The sequence below is a fragment of the Salvelinus fontinalis genome, chromosome 8, assembly GCF_029448725.1.
Source record: "Salvelinus fontinalis isolate EN_2023a chromosome 8, ASM2944872v1, whole genome shotgun sequence".
NCBI classification, from domain to species: Eukaryota; Metazoa; Chordata; class Actinopteri; order Salmoniformes; family Salmonidae; genus Salvelinus; species Salvelinus fontinalis.
In genome coordinates, this window is record NC_074672.1 from 13,680,444 (window position 1) to 13,702,236 (window position 21,793).

A 21,793-nucleotide genomic window follows, 5' to 3' on the forward strand; every position below is an offset into this window, starting at 1 on the left:
GGTGGCTGCATTATGTTATAGGTATGCTTGTAATCATTAAGGACTGGGGAGTTTTTCAGGATAAAAAATTAAGGGAATGGAGCTAAGCACAGGCAAAATCCTAGAAAAAAACCTGGTTCAGACTGCTTTCCACCAGATACTGGGAGATGAATTCACCTTTCAGCAGGCAAATGTTGCACAATCCAGGTGTGAAAGACCTACCTAGAAAGATTCACAGCTGTAATCGCTGCCAAATGGTGCCTCTACAAAGTATTGACTCGGAGGTGTGAATACTTGTCAATCAAATATTTCTGCATTTAATTTTCAATACATTTGCAAACATTTCTAATAACATGTTTTCACTTTGTCATTATGGGGTATTGTGTGTAAATGGGCGAGATTTTTTTGAATACATTTGAATTCCGGCTATAACGTAACAGCATATTGTGAAATAAGTCAAGGGTTATGAATTCTTTCTGAAGGCACTGAAAGACTATTGTAGTCAAATGTATTGTAGGCATACACTCAAAAAACTATCCTGCTTAGACATCTTTCTAACCTGATAATTTTGTGGGAACTGGGAACAATACGCCATTACATTTCCCACTAATTCTTTCCCGTGTAAGAAACCACATGTAACTATTTGAATATAAGCCTTTTGAGGCTAATTCAATATTCAATCATTCATAGAGAAATGTACAATACTTTTTCTCTAAGCAGTTCAAAATAATAACCTGTATTGAAAACACTGGCCCAGATAAGGCCTCTTTGGCAAATCAACTGCTTATACATTAAGTTCATCACATGACTCAAACATAATGAGGGAAAAAAACATTAAACATTGAAATAAAGACAACACACCATGTAAGAATACATATACACAACGATTCCCCTACTAAACAGTGCATATAACTTTGAAAAGCAAGAATATGGGGAAATGAACATTCTATCAAATATTTTGGGGGTTATTAGGATGGCAGTGTGCGTCTCCTTTAGAGTAGAAAGATGAGATGATCAAAGTAAGCTCAAGAAGAATTTTGGTCATTACATTTCATAACACAATACACATATCACAGTGCAATGCTGACATGTTGGCATATTTTATGCATGGTGTCATTAGTAGAAGTGTCAACAAGATGGGTTAGAGGGTGAAAGTTGCTTGAAAGGTTTGCATAAGGTTTTAACACCGAGTATTGCCACAACTACTGCCATGATTGTGACTTGCTTATGAATTTTCACCCTCTATTCTACAATATACAAAAAAACAAGGCACAATCTAGTTTACGATGACCCTAAAAATGAAGACTTTCTTTGGTAGAACGTTCTTTGGCGTTGGGTAAAAGGCACTGAATTTTTAGCTGAGAAACAGTTATTTGAAGGAAAAGGACTGAACAGCCAAAATGCTGGTCGCTGATAGTTGATAGTTGTTATGGAGATGGACAGTTGGGCACACAGGGAAGAAGAAGAAGTTCCCGTGGCGACGCAGAGCGAGCTGCAGCTGTCCACTTCCTGTTTGCGGTCGTCTATGTCTGACCTCTGGCCTGCACTCCGGTCAGATCCTTCCTTATGATCTCGTTTACTACAGGGAGGAGAAGAGAAACAAGTACTGGGCGTTAGTCGGAGCATAAAATGTGTTTGATGTAATACTGTACTGTCATCTGTTCTTCCCAGGCAGCATTTCACAGCTCCAGAGAGGGCAATTTTCACTTCTGGCCTTTTCATATTTTCCTTTCTCTTACAACAAATGCTCATAAAAAGGTACATTACATCGTAGAAAATGGCATAACATCTTGACAAAAACATACTGATCCGACAGTAAAACATCAAGGGACACAACACCAAGAACCGCTGATTACTCTGTGTCCAGGTTGGCTGTAGTAGCGATAACAGAAGATGCCGCAACAGTTCATGAGCTGCATTGGCACAGAGTGTCCACTAGGAGGAGGGCCTCAGTTTTCGATTCTACCGCTCTTTCAATTCCCCATTACTTCCTGTTGTTCTGCTGACAGCCAGGTGACACACTGTGCCACAAACTTTCACAGCTTCAGCGTTCTAAAAATAGACTCAGTCAAGGTGTGTAGAGTTCTTACACACACACCATGCCGTGTGTAAGGTGGGGGAAACACATTGTGATGTGATGAAACCTGTCTAAAGTTCATGTCTGAGAGCTCTGTGATGAGGTTAAATAAAGATGTATTAAAAACAGATCACCATCATTAAAGGCCCAGTGCAGTAAAAAATGTGATTTAACACAATTTGGAATTATACTGTGCAATTGTGAAAATAATAATAATGCCCTTTTAGTGTAGGAGCTGTTTGAAAAGACCACCTGAAATTTCAACCTGTTTTGGTTTGATGGAGTTGTCACTAGGTGGTAAATGACTTAATTGACCAAGAAGTAGGAGTTACAAACCTCTCTGCCAATAACAGCTACTGTAGTTTTCAGTTTTCCCCTCCCCACACAGACAACCACCCAGACAATTCTAGAACAATTCTTGCTCGAGAAATCGCTCTTTGCTAGGAAGCTATTTTTGTATATTTTTGACAATTTTAATTGAAAACACTCACAGTAAGGTACTTAATTGTTACCCATAAATAATCTGATATTAAGATAAAAGTCCAACGCACACGTTTTTAAGTAATTCAGATATATTACCATTTGAAAAAGTCTACAAACAATGATTGTAAGCTTTCTCATTTAGCTTTAGATGATCAGTTTGTATGGGGACCATTACAACATATTTATAGGCCTATCGTGAAATATAAAAAATTATACCTATACTGCAAGGTGTCAAACTGAATGCTGTATTGTCTTCATAAACCACAGCCAGATGGTTAAATGAAAATGAAGAGTGATTGTATGACTTCATGAAACCTATAAGATTGCCACTGTAGCCGTAGCTTACACTACAACAGTATGTAATCACACTTTGATTCACATTGACAATAGGGAAAACCTGTAGTAAGCTCAGAGGAATGTCCAGTATGGTGAGCATGTAGTGTGTTCAGATAGGCCACATCCTCTGTACTGCAGTCTATCTGTCTTTATCAGTAACTAACAACTCCAACAGCTCTGGAAGCACACTGTGTATACTGGCACTATGACATAAGAGCCTGGCGCCATGGCTTCTTGTTGTGACTTTTAGGGAACATTTTAAGGCATGCCCAAAATGGAGGAATAATAGTGTGAAATTGGTTGACAGTGACGTCAATTGAGCCAAAATGCCTTTAATTCTAGTACATCTGTGATTTTAAAAGCTAACCACATTCATGTTTATGCGTGGTATACTATAACAGCATGTTTTGAACATTCACAGGGAGGTTGGGTCTCAGTTAATACAGTAGTGTCACTGATATGAAGCATCCTAAAATATATGAAAATATGATCAATCTTTTTTTAAGAGGAAACCTTTTCACTTAAAAGGGATGAATGGGGCAAGTTAGTGAGCAATACCACTCAGGGTTTAGTGGAACTCAATATCCAACAGGCTTCTAGGAGGCCTTTTTAAAGCATTGACCTATATAGTGGGACAAGGGAAAGGGTGCTGCCATTAAACAGCAAGTTAAGCGAAAACAGACACCGTCAACCAACCCACACAGACACACTCATCCCTGGCTGAGCAGTGGTGTGTACCAATATAACTCCCTCAGACACACAACAGCCCTTACATGCTGACCACACCTCTCGCGTTGCGTGCGCGAGCATTGCAAGATAAATGTACACATACATGTTATTCAACCATTGCACCCATACTTCTCGCCGCACGCAAACAAGCGGTTGTGGTAATATTATGAAAGTTAGATGCCAATCGCCTTATAAAGTCCAAAGAAGAAAAAGCCTGGAAGGATGAGCGATGACCAGAAACGATTCGGTTGACCGTTTTATTAATTGTCGGAGTTGAGGACCTTGTGAATTTCAGGTAAAACAACTCAACATTTATATCCCAGGACAAATTAGCTAGCAACTGCAAGCTAGCTAGCTAATTTGCCATAAATGTTTAATGCTTTTCGACCTGTCCACAAATTAATATAATTGGTTCAGAGTTTGTTTTGATATTTCAACCTGCGTGTTGTGATCGTGTTTGGTGTGGGGGGACAAGATCAATTTGCGCACGCGCGGGTCCGGTCTGGCCATGGTGTTACCCTAACTAATACTCAGTGAAACTGGTTGCAAAGTATGTACTAATACTGGAACCCTGTTTGTGTAGTTACAATTGAGATAAAACAGGTACAGTTAAGATAAAACATGATTCTGTAGTTTTCAATAACCTTTTCTTGTTATTGCAAGTCACTGAGTTATCTATCAGATATGCATTTTTTGCCTGACAAACAATTCAGAAGCTGATCTAAAACAGCCTGCCAGCAGAGCAAACTGTAGGCCCACTTCTATCATTAAGAGTAGCTGCTAGACTATCCTCCTCCCAGTCCTCTCGTTTTCTTCGGTCTCTGATCATCTGAAAGAGAAAATAAATAAATCATGGCTGTTTACAGCAGCTCAACACTAAGCACACTTTATGGAGCAGAGCAGAACAGAGCTGAGCAGAGCAGAGCTGCATCTGAAACAGGGAGGGAGGCAAACCAACTAGAGCGGCCAAACCGGCCCGGTTGCTCCAGCTCTCTCTGCTCAACGTCCATGTTTATTTTATCCTCTAGTGGAATTCCCTTTGACACCTAATGCCTTAAAGAAACTTTCAACTACTCAACGGTGCCACAGGATTCTCCTGAGTATAAAAAAAGAGGGCTTAGAGAGGCGAGTGGTGCTCCAGAGCAAAGCAGGCTGGGAAGTTATACAGTAGAGAGCTTTAACTGAGCCTCATGAAGGGTTGGCACGGCCTGGCCATTTGAGGCTGGCCCAGGGAACACTCAGACTTGACCATACAATAGATGAGTGTCTGGCTTTAGAGTCCTGCACCAATAAACATGTTTGTTTACCAACCAGGGGTGGGAGAGAGACACACACACACACAGTACAGTAGTTGACTCAGTCACTTCACACTGCCTCCTATGAGGTGGTGGTGGAGTGTGAGTGAGTGAGTGAGTGAGTGAGTGAGTGAGAGTGAGTGAACTTCTCAGAATACAGTACTCTTTAACCCAGTTTAGTTTTTTAACTCTGGTTCTCTGTGTGACCATGGGCATGTTGCTATTGTTGTCGTTGATCTGCTCGCTCATAAGTGGGACGTAAGGGACCTGAAACTAATCTGGGCTTGGCATGCTGTTATTGTGTGCTTTATCTCTGAATAGTAGCTCTCTCTCCTTTCACCTGCTGGACTATTTTCACCTGTGCCACTGCCTCTGGGGTTAATTCCAGTCAGTTTCACTACAACTATAGCATGAGTGGGTATGGAAAGATGCAGATACAAGAGTGTATCGTGACTCACTTTCTAAGTTGTAGACAGCACCTTCACAGTACAAGACAGTGTAAGCCTATATATGAGCAAAGACACTAGTTTCTAGAAGAGGTCTTTAGAGTACAGTATGTGAAGCCCATTCCATGTTTTAGTTTTACTCAGTTAAATACATTGCTTTCTTCTATTGCCCTTTATCTCGGTCACACCACAGAGAGCAGCACTACCAAGATGACACAGTTCTATAATCGAAACCACAGAATCATGACGCTCCAGAGTTAAAACCTTTTCGAAATGAGCAAGGTGTGAAAGACATCTGAGTGACTAATTTGAGAATCTTATTTCACTGAAAACATCTTTGTGAAGTTCAAATAAATGAATGTTTAGGGCATAAACCACACCTTGACATCTAAGTAGTGAAAGACAATGGGACTTTCTGCATTCCCCATCTTCCTGTGCTTTGTTTGAAGAGAGGGTTTGAAGGTGGAGCGGGGGTGCATAACTACAAGTGGCACTGGGGGGGGGGGGGGGGGGGGTGGATTCACACCCTACTACTGAAGGCTGTGTTTAAGCAAAAGTATTCGACTGATGCTCTCTCAAACTGCACCTATAGCCAACACACTATCACAGATGATCGTGAAATACAGTAGACACAAATTACTTATTAAAACTTCTTGACAGGCACACACAAAAAAAGTGTCCACCACACAATTTTCTAAATATTATGTTTTTGTGTCCACCACATGATTTTCTGCTTCATAACGCATTTGTGATTTTCTTCATAACGAATTAAAAATATTTGGTGGCTAAAGTTAGCTAGGTTAGCGAAGCGGCTAACCTTACATAGGCTAGGGGTTAAGGGTTAGGAATTAAGGTTAGGGGTTAAGGTTAGGCGTTAAGGTTAGGGTTAGGTAAAATGTTAGCTAAGTAGTTAAAAAGTAGAAATACGATAAACCTGAGATATACCTTCATCCACCTGGCAAATCTCATCTTGACCATCCAGAATACAACACACACGTTTTCTACTGCCAAGGAGGCTCAAGACTTCTTCGATAAGCACACAAAATGTCCAACACACAAATTGGAAGAGCTGACAGATCTAGGCTTTTGGCTGACACAATATTCAGGTATGCTATCCACGCACAATCATTCAGCCTAGCCTATGGCTGTGGTGCTGCCCTCAGCATAAGTCAATGATGAGAAACCCCTCTCAATTGGGTAAAAGGAACACTATTATTATTTCTGAACATTGGACTTCGTTATTATTAGATTGCCTATGTTCCAGGACATTTCGACATTGATGACTCCGCGCCAATTAATGAAAAATGTACAATATATTGAAGTACCATACATTGAAGAGCCATACAGACTAGGGTTGCTTCCTAATGGGGCTACAGCACATTACACCCCTATGGGCTAAACTGTTCAAGATAGATTGTCAGTCCCATATGGGCTTCCACACAATTCCTTTTTGCTTGTGTTTTATTCTTCCTCCTATGTTAAAGGTCATTTAGAGTATATTGCTAATAATAGTGAGGATGTGACTGTTTAGGCTTGTATTTCAGTTGCAATATTTCGATTTAAAAAAAATCTGCACACTTAGATGTGCAGATTAGATGTGCAAACATCTACATCCAGCCAAATAACGTTAGCTAGCTAGCTAACAGTAAGCTTTAACTTGCAATGAAAATGACTGACTAAATTAGAAATGTATAATATCTGAAAAATGTAGCTGGCTAGACTCTCTTACCCGTGTATACATGGATGAACGCTTCTCCCTCTCTGTCACGGATGCCATTGTTGCCCTTAGTTTGAAGATGTAATCCAGAGATTTTTATACAACAGCTTATACAACAGCCTTCTGTGTTCTCTTTTCGACTCCCTCCGCATTTGCCAACAAATGCCAGAATTTTCTCCATCTCCTTAGCTATCATACTCTTCTTCCACCGGGCATTCCATTGATTTCAAAATGCAGTCATCCAGACAGTGAAGAGCCTTATCAACACTTTTGCAGTTCTTTGTGATAGCTTTCAAAAAAGCCTCTTTAGAACGGATTACCTACTGGGAAGGTAATGAAAAAAATAAAAGCTGAAATAAATCATTCTCTCTACACTATTATTCTGACATTTCACATTGTTAAAATAAAGTGGTGATCCTAACTGACCTAAGAAAGGGAATTTTTACTAGGATTAAATGTCAGGAATTGTGAAAAACTGAGTTTAAATGTATTTGGCTAAGGTGTATGTAAACCTCCGACTTCAACTGTATATGATATGTTCATTATTAGCTAGAATATTACAAGCTAGAAACAAACCAAACCAGCCTGACGTTTTTGTGTTTATACTTTTTCATAATGACAATGACAAGTTTGATGTAGGACGACAATAGAATGTGCATGATGTCACTGCGACAACTGTAAACAGACATGTCAATAGACATATTATAAACCAGCCGTAAGTCTTGGATGTACACTACCGTAGTCACTGTTTAGCCCATGGCCTCACATGTGAATCCGTAAAGAGATGAGTGGGGATAAGGCTTAAGAGGGTGTGAACGATGCAGAATGGGTGTAGGCAGAGAAGAGCTCTCCAGTAGGTGTACCAAAACATTCTAGGGTCATTTTCTGGAGAGAAAAAAAGTTGATCAACTTTCAAAGCAGAATTTCTTTCCCATTGTAACTCAACTGTAATGTTTGATATACCATTTTCTAGCTCCGAGTCTCTACTTTTATCAAAAGTAAAAAAACACTGCTACATAAGACTGAATCGAGCCGGTACATATGTACAAACTGGCTGTTTTTTCATCAACCCCAAACAACACTAAAGGTGTAATCATAACGATACATAATAAATTAAACATTTCAAAAAGTCCAAGAAGGCAGAATCCCTTTCCTGAAATGTACCCATAATGGAAAGAAAATTGCCTCTATTAATGTGTATGCTCCAAATTCATATGATCCTACGTTTTTTGATTCTCTGAACAGCATATTGTTAGAATTAACTGAATTCCATCTGGTTATTGGGATATGAATCCCATTTTGGACATGTGGGACAAATCTAATAGGACAAACTACAATTCACATGCAACCAAGGCTCTCCGGCATATACTCTCTGATTACAACCTCATTGATGCCGGGCAAGCACATTATCCTAAAACAAAAAAAGAGTACACTTTCTACTCAAACAGGCATAAATCATTTCCACAAACTGATTTCATACTATTATCTACACCTCTATTTTCTTTCATCAAGAAAATAGAAATTCGACATATGAGCTTGTCTGACCACTACGCTTACTACTGCCAAAGAGCCGCTTGCTCCTAAAAGAGCCACAATATATCGTTTCAACGTTTCCTTACTACAAAATCCTACATTTTGTGAACAATTTGAAATTGAACTAAATTAATTCATAATGATCAATAACATTTGGTTGATGACCCCCAGATTCTATGGGATGCCGCCAAAGATGAAAAACTATGCAACTGCATTTGCATCTGGGTTGAATAAATAACAATTAAAGACAATAACAGAATGTGAAATGTTGTTAACTGTGTTAGAACGTTCTCAACAAACACTCTTTTCAGACCAGGTAGCTATTACTGTTTCCAAAGTCAAGACAGAAGATAATTTATTGAAACGAGAGAGAGCAGAATTTGCCATCCATCGAGTAAGACTCAAACATTACTTCCATGGTTTCATCTCATTATATATGCAGACAATATTTTACTATATCTAGACAATGTATCTCAATAGCTCCCAAACTCATTGAAGATCATAGATAAATTCAGTTCCATCTCAAGTTATAAAATGAATCTAACCAAATCAGCACCACTGCCTCTCAAGACCCCAATGGAGGACTTAATCTATATGATATGGAATCCCAATCGTTCTCCGTTTTAAATAAATATTTCCTTCTTTAGATAAAACCATTGACAGAAACGCTTAAATCGATTAAATCTGACCTCAGTATTATGGAATAATATCCCAGTTGCTTTAACCAGCAGAATATCTATTGTCAAAATGAATATATTGACACGGCTGAATTTCTGTAGTTCAATGCTTCCCATGGCTCCCCCATCTGGCTATTGGGATAAAATTCAGTGCGTTTTCAAAATGTACACAAAATGTACACTACCGGTCAAAAGTTTAAGGACACCCACTCATTCAAGGGTTTTTCTTTATTTTTGCTATTTTCTACATTGTTATCAAAACTACAAAATAACACATATGGAATCATGTAGTAACCAAAAAAAGTGTTAGACAAATCAAAATATATTTCATACTTGAGATTCTTCAAATAGCCACCCTTTGCCTTGATAACAGTTTTGCACACTCTTGGCATTCTCTCAACCAGCTTCATGAGGAATGCTTTTCCAACCGTCTGGAAGGAGTTCCCACATATGCTGCGCACTTGTTGGCTGCTTTTCTTTCACTCTGCGGTCCGACTCATCCCAAACCATTTCAATTGGGTTGAGGTCAGGTGATTGTGGAGGCCAGGTCATCTGATGCAGCACTCCATCATTCTCCTTCTTGGTCAAATAGCCCTTACACAGTCTGGAGGTGTGTTGGGACTATCACTTGTTTTTCAACGGGACAATGACCCACCAAACCAGATGGGATGGCGTATCTCTGCAGAATGCTGTGGTAGATGCTGGTTAAGTGTGCCTTGAATTCTAAATAAATCACAGACAGTGTCACCAGCAAAGCACCCTCACACCATAACACCTCCTCCTCCATGCTTTACGATGGGAAATACACATGCAGAGATCATCCCTTCACCCACACCGCATCTCACAAAGACGCGGCGGTTGGAACCAAAACGCTCTTATTCTTATTGGTGTCTTTTAGTAGTGGTTTCTTTGCAGCAATTTGACCATGAAGGTCTGATTCACGCAGTCTCCTCTGTACAGTTGATGTATCATAGTTTCATCATTGTTTTTTCTGATAGTGGATAAAATATTGAAGATCTAAAGTTGTTTCAAAGATACAAATTCATATATTTGTCTACCTTGAAAATTCGTTACCATGATGACATAATCCTGTGGTTGAAAAACCACACTCAAAACAGTTTACGCAGACTTTTTCAAATCCATTGTATTTTCCACATTCCAATACAAAGACAAATTACGTTGAAACAATGTTGATTTAACCAGTTTGTATGTTTAATGAGATTTTTAGGGAGATTGTTCTAGTAGCTACCAGAATAAAAGTCCAGAACAGAGGGAAGACATTAGAGAGAGAGAGATATTGGTAGGGAGCTCTCAGATCAACACCTTGTAATAGGGAGGAGCAAACACAGTCCACCCAGTATGACTCTCCCAGATACTCTGTGTTAAATCAGAAACAGTAAACGCTGTTGCTGTTTACTGAGGGAAACCCTGTTAGGCCATCTAAAACAAAATTCCACTCGTCCACTGCTGGACCCATTTCTCAGTTTCATTTTTTCCATCCGAACTCAGCCCTTTCCTTTTTCCTGCTGCTGTTGCCTCCCGACTCCCACCCTAAGCGCTATCTTATGGAGATCAGACCGGATTTTCTGGAGAAGAGCAGCTGCAAATAGGATTTTCTTGTGCCAGATTGGCAGAATCTTGGGCCAGGGATGGAAAAAAGCAAATCCTCTAGTGTGTTCCCCACAGAATTGAGGGGTGTGGGGCCAAAGGAAACCCCAGCCAAGTATAACAAACAAAGAGGCTTTCCCGGGCTCTCTGAAACAGCCCATTCCACTGTTTGACAATGGTTACCATGGAACTTGTTTTTCAGATTCATAACAGTGTCAACACATCCAGGCAGTCAGTCAGGAGAGCTGGCTGCTTAATTTTTTCCTTTTTGTCTGTTGTTTTATTTTTTAAAAATTGAAAGAAAGAGAAAAAAGAGAAGTCTCATTTCCTGGTCTGTAGTGAAGCCAGAGAAATCCCTCTCTCTCTCTATTTCTTACTGGGTTGTGCTGAACTGAACAACATGGTGATCCTTCAAACCACAGATCACCAGGGTTACAACACTTCCACATGGTCTAGGACATGACCTGTCACTGACGAGGACTAGCTACCTCCCCAACCAAAGAGAGGTTTAAAGGCACAACATCATTATCACGTCTAGTGATCACACTGCAACAACATGTAGTTTGGATGTGGTCTGTTTTTCTGATCTCACAGGGTGATAATGGGGCTGACATGGGTAAGTATAAATATATGATTCATAATCAATGTTATTTCCACATTGAGTGGAAAACTAAGTTGAACATACGTAACTACATCTCCTGGCCTGGCAACAGGGAAGGATTGTTGTTAAAGTGCACATGTGATTAGGGAATAATTTATGTTTGTCCATCATTTGAACAGGATTGATCAGTTACGTGAACCAATCTATCGTTTTGGTTTAAACTATTTTTTAAAGAAACACTGACATCTAATAGTCAAATTATAATGTAAATGCAGGTCAGCTGCTTCTAATATTTTTGGCCATTTTGTGTTGTTTTGTGGTAGAAAACTGAGCTCGTCAAGCATAACATGTCAACCCTGCTACCCATAGATAGATACAGTACCAGTAAAAAGTTTGGACACACCTACTCATTCAAGGGTTTCTCTTATTTTTACTATTTTCTACATTGTAGAAAAATAGTGAAGACATCAAAACTATGAAATCACACATATGAAATCATGTAGTAACCAAAAAAGCGTTAAACAAATCAAAATATATTTTATATTCTTCAAAGTAGCCACCCTTGACGACAGCTTTGCACACTCTTGGCATTCTCTCAACCAGCTCCACCTGGAATATTTTTCCAACAGTCTAGGAGTTCCCACATATGCTGAGCACTTGTTGGCTGCTTTTCCTTCACTCTGCACAACTCATCCCAAACCATCTCTATCGGGTTGAGGTCAGGTGATTGTGGAGGCCAGGTCGTCTGATGCAGAACTCCATCACTCTCCTTCTTGGTCAAATAGCCCTTACACAGGCTGGGGGTGTGTTGTGTCATTGTCCTGATGAAAAACAAATTATAGTCCCACTAAGCACAAACCAGATGGGATGGCATATCGCTGCAGAATGCTGTGGTAGCCATGCTGGTTAAGTGTGCCTTGAATTCTAAATAAATCACAGACAGTGTCACCAGCAAAGCACCCCCACAACATCACACCTCCTCCTCCATGCTTCACAGTGGGAACCACACATGCGGAGACCATCAGTTCATCTACCCTGCGTCTTACAAAGACACAGCGGTTGGAAACAGAAATCTCAAATTTGGACTCATCAGACCAAAGGACAGATTTCCACCAGTCTAATGTCCATTGTTCGTATTTCTTGGCACTAGCAAGTCTCTTCTTATTATTGGTGAGCTTCAGTAGTGGTTTCTTTGCAGCAATTCGACCATGAAGGTCTGATTCACGCCATCTCCTCTGAACAGTTGATGTTGAGATGTATCTGTTACTTTAACTCTGTGAAGCATTTATTTGGGCTGCAATTTCTGAGGCAGGTAACTCTAATGAACTTATCCTCTGCAGTAGAGGTAACTCTGGGTCTTCCTTTCATGTGGTGGTCCACATGAGAGCCAGTTTCATCATAGCACTTGATGGTTTTTGCGACTGCACTTGAAGAACCTTTAAAAGTTCTTGAAATGTTCCGGATTGACTGACCTTCATGTCTTAAAGTAATGATGCACTGTCATTTCTCTTTACTTATTTGAGCTGTTCTTGCCATAATATGGACATGGTCTTTTACCAAATAGGGCTATCTTCTGAATACCACCCTTACCTTGTCACAACACAATTGATTGGCTCAAACACATTAAGAAGGAAATAAATTCCACAAATTCACATTTAACAAGGCACAACTGTTAATTGAAATGCATTCCAGGTGACTACCTCATGAAGCTGGTTGAGGGAATGACAAGTGTGCAAAGCTGTCATCAAGGCAAAGGGTGGCTACTTTGAAGAATCTATGTTTAACAATTTTTTGGTTACTACATGATTCCATATGTGACTCGTTTCAGGAAACTAGGCGTATGTTGTGGGTCACTACTTCACAGGAGAGCCATTTTGATGTAAACTTTTTAAAATCAAAATGTGTTTTTTGGGCAGAAATGCCTTCTGGAACATGTGAACTGTAAATACGAATCGCATCTGTAAATACAAATAAAATTGTTAAATTACGAGCCTATTTGGTTTAGCCACAGAAAAAGTGAGCAACCTTCCCGCTAGCCATGATTGGCTGGGCTAATGAGTGGGATGGACATGCCGAGAGATGAGTTCGGATTAGTCTGCCATATAGCATGCTTCTGTCTATTTGAGCTGGTCAGTATGTGTAGGTAATCCTGTCTGACGTGGCGTAAAACAAAATGTATTATGTAGTACGTGTAATAAGTGTTGCTCTCCACTTTCTTGAGGACCGCGTTTTGAAATCATTGGAATTAGAGTATGATAGCTAAGGAAGGAGAAAACACCTGTCTCCGGATTACATCTTCAATCTAAGGGCAACCATGGCATCCATGAAAGGGAGAAGCATGCATATATGATGTATACAGGTAGACGTTTCTAATTTTGACAGAAAGTCGTTTTCATTTCAAGTTAAAGTGTACTGTTAACTAACGTCAGCTGGCTGGATCGCTAGCTAACGTTAAATGTATGATCTTATTATTTGTATCTAAGAGCCATTTGCTTTGCTAGTTATAGCCTAATGTTAGCTAGTTAACATTGAACCTGGTTGGTTAGCTACCTGCAGATTCATGCAGGGTAGTAATGTCATGAGTTGGGATTATGGTTCATTGTTTACCTAGCTACATGTCTTAACAAAAGACTCCACTATGCAAGTGGTAAATTCGTTCTGGCTATCTACTCCGATTTCAGAGCACTCTCGTCTGAGTATGCCAGAGTGCAAAATAACTGACAAATTTACGAACGCTCAACACCCATTGAATATGGCCGGTGTCGGTAAATGTTGGAAAAAAGCGTAAATTGTTGCCAGCAGCACAGTTACACTCACCAACATTCTGGTTATACATAAAAACATCCAGCTCTGCTTGGGTGAGTAAAATGGTCAGTGAGCTGTTCTCTCATTTGTGTTTGGGAGTAGCAAGCAAGGTAGCTAATGTCAGCCAGTTAGCTTGGGTGCTTGACTGTTGTTGTTATGATAGAATGCTCAGATCAACCCTTAAAGAGATGGTTGGGGCTAAAGCTTAAGAGGGTGTGAACAGTGCTGAACGGGTGTAGACAAAGAAGTGCTCTCCAGTAGGTACCAAAAATATTCAAAAGCCATTTTCTCAAAAGTGAAGTTACAAGTTTATCAACTTTCAAAGCAGAATTACTTTCCCATTGTTCCTCAAATGCAGTGTATTATATACCATTTTGTAGCTCTGTGTATCTGCTTTTATCCAAAGATACCATTTCAAATATTGCTACATAAGACCGAATCAAGGCAGTCGGTCACATATGTGTTATTTCATAGTTTTGATGTCTTCACTATTATTCTACAATGTAGAAAACTAGTAAAAATTAAGAAAAACCCTGGAATGAGTAGGTGTGTCCAATCTTTTGACTGGGACTGTAGACTAGAAATGTTTTAACAATTTTTTGGTGTGAACCTCCCTGTTGCACACAACAAGCTTCCATTCAACCCTGTTACAGTCAACCCTGTTACAGTCAACCCTGTTACAGTCAACCCTGTTTCTTTAATTGGCCCATTCTATAGTCTTTTTATTTAAAAAAAATGTACGCTACAGAGGTTTTGTATCATTTCAGCCAGTAGTTTTAAAAGTAGAGGTCACGAGCCAAAGCACGTCTCAGAAAAGTGTGCACAATTGTGTACAACGTCATCCACATCATATGGTACAGCCTGCAAAATAAATATATACACTACAGTTCAAAAGTTTGGGGTCACTTAGAAATGTCCTTGTTTTTGAAAGAAAAGACCATTTTGTCCATTAAAATAACATCAAATTGATCAGAAATACAGTGTGGACATTGTTAATGTTGTAAATGACTATTGTAGCTGGAAACGGCAGATTTTTTATGTAATATCTACATAGGCGTACAGGGACCCGTTATCAGCAACCATCACTCCTGTGTTCCAATGGCACGTTGTATTAGCTTATCCAAGTTTGGCTAATTGATTGATTATTAGAAAACCTTTTTGCAAATATGCTAGCACAGCTGAAAACTGTTGTTCTGATTAAAGAAGCAATAAAACTGTCCTTCTTTAGACTACTTCTATCTGGAGCATCAGCATTTGTGGGTTCGATTACAGGCTCAAAATGGCCAGAAACAAAGACCTTTCTTATGAATCTCATCAGTCTATTCTTGTTCTGAGAAATAAAGGCTATTCCATGCGAGAAATTGCTAAGAAACTGAAGATCACGTACAACGCTGTGTACTACTCCCATCACAGAACAGCACAGACTGGCTCTAACCAGAATAGAAAGAGGAGTGGGAGGCGCCGGTGCACAACTGAGCAAGAGAACAAGTACATTAGAGTGTCTAGTTTGAGAAACAGACACCTCACAAGTCCTCAACTGGCAGGTTCATTAAATAGTACCCGCAAAATACCAGTCTCAACGTTAACAGTGAAGAGGCGACTCTGGGATGCTGGCCTTCTAGGCAGAGTTCCAAAGAAAAAGCCATCTCTCAGACTGGTCAATAAAAAGAAAAGATTAAGATGAGGAAAAGAACACAGACACTGGACAGAGGAACTCTGCAGAGAAGGCAAATAACAAAATCGCATGGATGTTACACCACCATGCATCATTCAAGAGTATTAATTATATTGATGTATAAAAGCCTGGCACTAACTTACACTCACCGTCATCAAGGTACATTTGATCCAGGTTCTCCTCCTTGACTGTGACCCGTCCTCCAGGGAGGCTGGCTCTCTGCTCCTCTCCAGGGGGGCATCTCTGGGCCTCAATCCCACTAGGGGAAGACCTGCCCTTGGGCACCGCCTTGGGCACATAGGGCTGCTGCTGGATCACTGTGGTGGGGTAATGTTGGGGGGAGTGGGCCGAGATAGGGGAGTGAGCTTGGCCTCCAGACTGCTGAGGGTAGCCATCACAGTAGATGATGTGCTGATGGTTGTCAGGCTGGAGAGGTGGAGGGTCGCTTCCCCGGAGCAGGTGTTGGTTGTTGGGGGAGAACTGGATGATGGAGGGGTGCTGGCCCTGGCCCCCTCCATGCTGCTGGGCCCCCAGCGGGGACGACTGGGCTGGGGAGCCCGTGTGGACCAGGACGGAACGGTGTGTGTCGGGCATCACCCGCATCCCCACAGTTTGCTGGTAGAGCCCCCCGGGACTGCCGCTCAGACTCTTGCCCCCACGGGAGTACACAATGGCTGGGCTCTGCTGCTGGAAGCAGGTGTCTGGGACGGGGGTGGGGAGGCCGGAGCGGACCTGCTGGCAGGAGGCCATACTAGAGACCAGGCCGTTGTCTGGGTGGATGATCCCACGGGACCCAGGGCTGTGGTGGTAGTAGGACTGGGGGGACACACCCATAATCTGGGTCATGGAGAAAGGATAGTCATCCACAGGCTCTGTTTTAATGGACGGGACTGTGGGAGAGACGGAAGACAACAGAGATATGAGTGGGGATTAAGTCATACTGCTTAAAGTAACTATAATCTACTACACCAATCATATATCTTAGTGACATATTAATGACATGGAATAACATGTGACTTGATATCATTCCTACATAATTGTATTACTCTTTCACAGAAGCACCCCAAAATAAGCACACAGTTCTCTCAGACCATCACAGTCACATGATGGGTATTGCCTCCTTATTGCTGATGCTTACGGTTCCATACCTGCCAGTGGAGTGAATGTGAAGTGCTGAGGCTGGCTGCGCTTCCTCTTTCCGTTGATGACATAGAAGTTCACTTTGGCGGAATGGCAGATGGACAGGTCGCGATAGGAGGGGATCTCAACAAACAGCAGACTCTGTAAAATGACATAATTTTCATTTCATATTAATCTGTCACATTATTATAAATTGTATTCAGAGTATAACAACTGTAGATGTGAAAACAATGAAATTGGTGACAAAGTATGACATTATTATTTTTAAAATGTTATTTAAAAAAGCGAACAAACAATCCACACATTATAATCAGTGGCTTGTTTTGACCACTTGTTCAGACATCGAGAAGTGGGCCATCTGTGAAAGTACTGATACTTACAGGCTGACATTTATCTTTGTCTACAGTTGCCTCCATCTCCCAAATCTGCTGTCCATCTGCAGAGACAGAAGGGAAGGGTTGTTTCAGGTCATATACATATTTCAGGGTGAATTACAACACCCTGTTGGACATAGCAAAAACAGGAACACAGTACAGGGAGAGGTTATCTAAAACCAGAAAATGTGTGCAATTGCTACTCTGCTTTTGATTAATTGCAAACATGCTAAGTTGAAAACCAATTAAAAATGAATTCTAACCAGCAAAAATGTATATCTCAGATGTTTCCGTGTGTTTATAGTGAATTCATGAGCTCTATTGTCTCTTTGGCAGGTTAAGCCAGCGTGGGAGAGGATTCTCCGCTTTGACTCAGAACACAATGCCTGGTTTCAACCTTCACATCACTGTCTGCCTGCCACTAACTCATAGGCCATATGATTAACACGCAAGAGGAGTTATATACTCTATGTGACACAAAGATTCTCCTATCTACTCTCACCACTTCCTCTTTCACCACTCTGCTCACCTACAGCCAGAGACAGCTACAGATATATCATGAAGTAAAACCATTACCTGTACCTATATTTCCCATAAGATATTGTAAGAAATCATATATAAAATCACATATTTACTCTGTGTCAAGCAATATTGGAATTATTTTAGAGGTTAATAAAAGTCTATTCTAAAAAGGCACACTGCCGGAGAGCTTTGGTCCAATGGTTGATGGTTGATGCACTGGTGATCAAAAATAGGCCAAACCTGTCTGGGTATGAAGGAATTCTTAACTATGAAGTTGTTCATGTTCTTAACTCCATCCTTTCAAAACAGACATGTGGGGAGGAGCATGCACATCTCCAATAGGTCCCCATTGTTCCTCTTTACTGCATTTAACAATAACATTCAAGTAAAACTTTTGGGTGGTGAGTTGATTCAATTCCAAGTCTGGAAGGTTTAAACCATCCTCAGACTTAGGGACATGTAAAACGTTCCTATTTATTCTATGCGTTTTATTTGCCCATATAAAGTCTTATGGCCAAGTATACTTTTTAAAAGAATGTATTTGGTGGGGTAATTGGTATTACCAAATATAAATACTTTGTTACGCATGCCATTCTAAAGAGTTTTATTCAGGTTTCTGGGAAGATTGCTCCATTTAATTATCTTTATATATTTGTTGTCATCCTAAGCATCCTAAGTATTTCATATTTTTTTGTGGTCCACTTAAAGGATTGCTGTAGATCATGAGTTATTATTTTTCCTATTGCCATTACTTCATTTTTTTCACGTTCATTTTATATCCTGATATTTGACTATTCTGAAAATATTTTTAACAAGGGGGCGTTGAATTTTCAAAATTAGTCATTGTGTTTACCAATACCTGTTACGTTTGGGCCCTTAACAAACAGGAGGAGGGAGAAAGGACATCCCTGTCTCGTGCCCCTTTCTAAAGCAATTTCAGCAGATGATGTATTATTATTTATTTATTTTTGCTTTAGGATATTTATATAATATTTTTTATGAAATGTATTATTTCAGTTGGAAAGTTGAATGCTTCCAAAGATTGTAATAGAAAAGGCCATACAAGACGGTCTAAAGCCTTTTAGGCATCAACAGCCATAAGTGAAAAATCTACATCTTGTTTTTTTGCGTATTGTATTATAGGGAATACATTTTTAATAAACCCTGTTTGTATCAAGTCTGGTAAGACTTTTGCCATTCTGTTACTTATGAGTTTTCTTATTGTGTAATTGTCTAAATTTATTACTAAACATATGGGTCTTGTAATCTACAGGGGACTCCACAGATTTTCCTGGTTTTAATACAACTGAAATAACTCTTTGATACATGGAACTCGGAAGCACTTAATTGAGTGACGTGTGTTGTCATTTGAGTAAATAGGGGTGTTACTTTGTCCCAGAATGTCAAATAAAATTCAATGGGAAAGCCATCCATACCTGGAGATTTTCTCTGCGCAAATGTTTTACCAATGTTTAATATTTCATTTGGGGGATTTCTATTTTTTGTGATTATTTTTGGTCTGCTGATAGTTGCTTCAGGGTTATTGAGTCTGAGAAGGTTATTTAATTCAGATTTCTATCGATTTTATGTCACGGCCGTCGTCTAGGTGGAAATGACCGGACCAAGGTGCAGCGTGGTGAACATACATTTTCTTGTATTTAGAATGTTGCCAACAAAACAAGAAACAAAGAAACGACCGTGAAGCTTACGAGAGCTATAGTGTCACTAACAAAGTCAACTACCCACAATAACATAAGTGAAAAAGGCTACCTAAGTATGATTCCCAATCAGAGACAACGGTCCCTGATTGAGAACCATACCCAGCCAAAACATAGAAACAGAAAAACCTAGAAATAAAGAAACTAGAATGCCCACCCTAGTCACACCCTGGCCTAACCAAAACAGAGAATAAAACGGCGGCGGCTCTGGTGCAGGACGTAGACCCCCCTCCGCCTCTGGTTCCCCCCACTTGGCGGCGCCTCTGGTGCGGGGACCCTCGCCGCCGACCCCGGACTGGGGACCCTCGCCGCCGACCCCGGACTGGGGACCCTCGCCGCGGGCCCCGGACTGGGAACCCTCGCCGCGGGCCCCGGACTGGGGACCTTCGCTGCAGGCCCCGGACTGGGGACCCTCGCTGCGGGCCCCGGACTGGCCTGTGGCGCAGGCATAGGACTCACCAGGCTGGGGAGACCTACTGGAGGCCTGGTCCTTGGAGGAGGCACAGGATGAACCAGGCTGTGGGGGAGCACTGGAGATCTGGTGCGTATCCCTGGCACCACTCTTCCAGGCTGAATGCCCACTTTAGCCCGGCACGTACGGAGCCTGGAACCGGGCTGTCACAAAGCACAGGAGACACAGTGCGCAGAGCCGGCGCAAGACTCACCGGGCTGTGGAGGCGCCCTGGAGGTCTGGAGCGTAGAGCTGGCACAAGACGTACAGGGCTGGGGAGGCGCACAGGAGGCCTGGTGCGTGGGGCTGGCACAGTCTTCACCAGACGGCTAGCACGCACCTCAGGACAAGTATGGAGAGCTGACTCAGGTGACATTAACCTGAGGTCATGCTCCGTAGGGCAAATGTCATGCCTCCTGCACCAACACAGCAGCTCTCTCCTAACTCTCTCCTCCAATCTCCCCATCAACTCCTTAACTGTCTCTGCTTCCAACCTCGGCTCCGCCGACCGTCCCATGTGTCCCCCCCCCCAAAAAAACATTGGGGGCTTCCTCTCCTGGCCACGCTGCCTGGTCCTTTGGTGGTGGGTAGTTCTGTTACGGCCGTCGTCTACGTGGAAATGACCGGACCAAGGTGCAGCGTGGTGTGCGTACATTTTATTTTATTTAGAATGTCGCCAACAAAACAAGAATCAAAGAAACAACCGTGAAGCTTACGAGGGCTATAGTGCCACTAACAAAGTCAACTATCCACAATAACAAAAGGGAAAAAGGCTACCTAAGTATGATTCCCAATCAGAGACAACGATAGACAGCTGTCCCTGATTGAGAACCATACCCGGCCAAAACATAGAAACAGAAAAACCTAGCAATAAAGAAACGAGAATGCCCACCCTAGTCACACCCTGGCCTAACCAAAACAGAGAATAAAAGCCTCTCTATGGCCAGGGTGGGACTATCAAGTTTTCAAGATACGTAACTTTCAAAATACAGAAAGCATCCCCGTATGATAAATGTAGCATTATATGACGCAAAACGCAGAATCATATGATGCAAAATGCATCATACAGGGATGATTTCTGTGTTTTGAAAGTTACATATCTTTTGAGACTGTGTTAACAATGGAATAATGAAACAAATACCAAAATATGGGAAAGTTCAGAGATGTTATTTTCTTCTTTACCTTGTAAAGATTTTTTATGGCCCTTTCCCAAGATAGAAAAATAAATCATGAACTCAGATTGAATTTTTGCAGAGTATAACCTGTCTAGGATGAGGGTGCCGCTAGCGGCACTCCCCCCCCACCCCCACTGAAAAACCAGTGCCGCGAAATTCAAAAAAAATATATTTTTTAAATATTTAACTTTCACACATTAAAGTCCAATACAGCTAATGAAAGACACAGATCTTGTGAATCCAGCCAACATGTCCGATTTTTAAAATGTTTTACAGGGAAGACACAATATGTAAAGATGTACATCTATTACCTAAAAACACATTAGCATAATCCACCATCTTTTATTTGTCCACCAACACCAGTAGCTATCACCAATTCGGCTCAACTAAGATATTTATAGCCCCTAACCAAGAAAAAAACTCATCAGATGACAGTCTGATAACATATTTAT

General features: G+C 41.0%; 1 protein-coding gene across 2 annotated transcripts in view; it reads right to left on the reverse strand.

Moving 5' to 3' along the window:
- Positions 1-270: 270 nt before the first annotated feature.
- Positions 271-21,793, reverse strand: part of LOC129860635 (nuclear factor of activated T-cells, cytoplasmic 2-like) — a 50,546-nt gene continuing 29,023 nt past the window's right edge. The window contains exons 7-10 of one of the 2 annotated variants that reach the window (XM_055931231.1): positions 17,482-17,537; positions 17,110-17,242; positions 16,111-16,851; positions 271-1,558 (exon numbers count right to left, since the gene is read on the reverse strand). In XM_055931231.1, the coding sequence (XP_055787206.1) occupies positions 1,503-1,558; positions 16,111-16,851; positions 17,110-17,242; positions 17,482-17,537 (986 nt within the window). In that variant the 3' untranslated portion in view covers positions 271-1,502. Of the gene's footprint in view, positions 1,559-16,104; positions 16,852-17,109; positions 17,243-17,481; positions 17,538-21,793 lie in introns of both variants that reach the window. The other variant, XM_055931230.1, reaches the window with a different exon arrangement.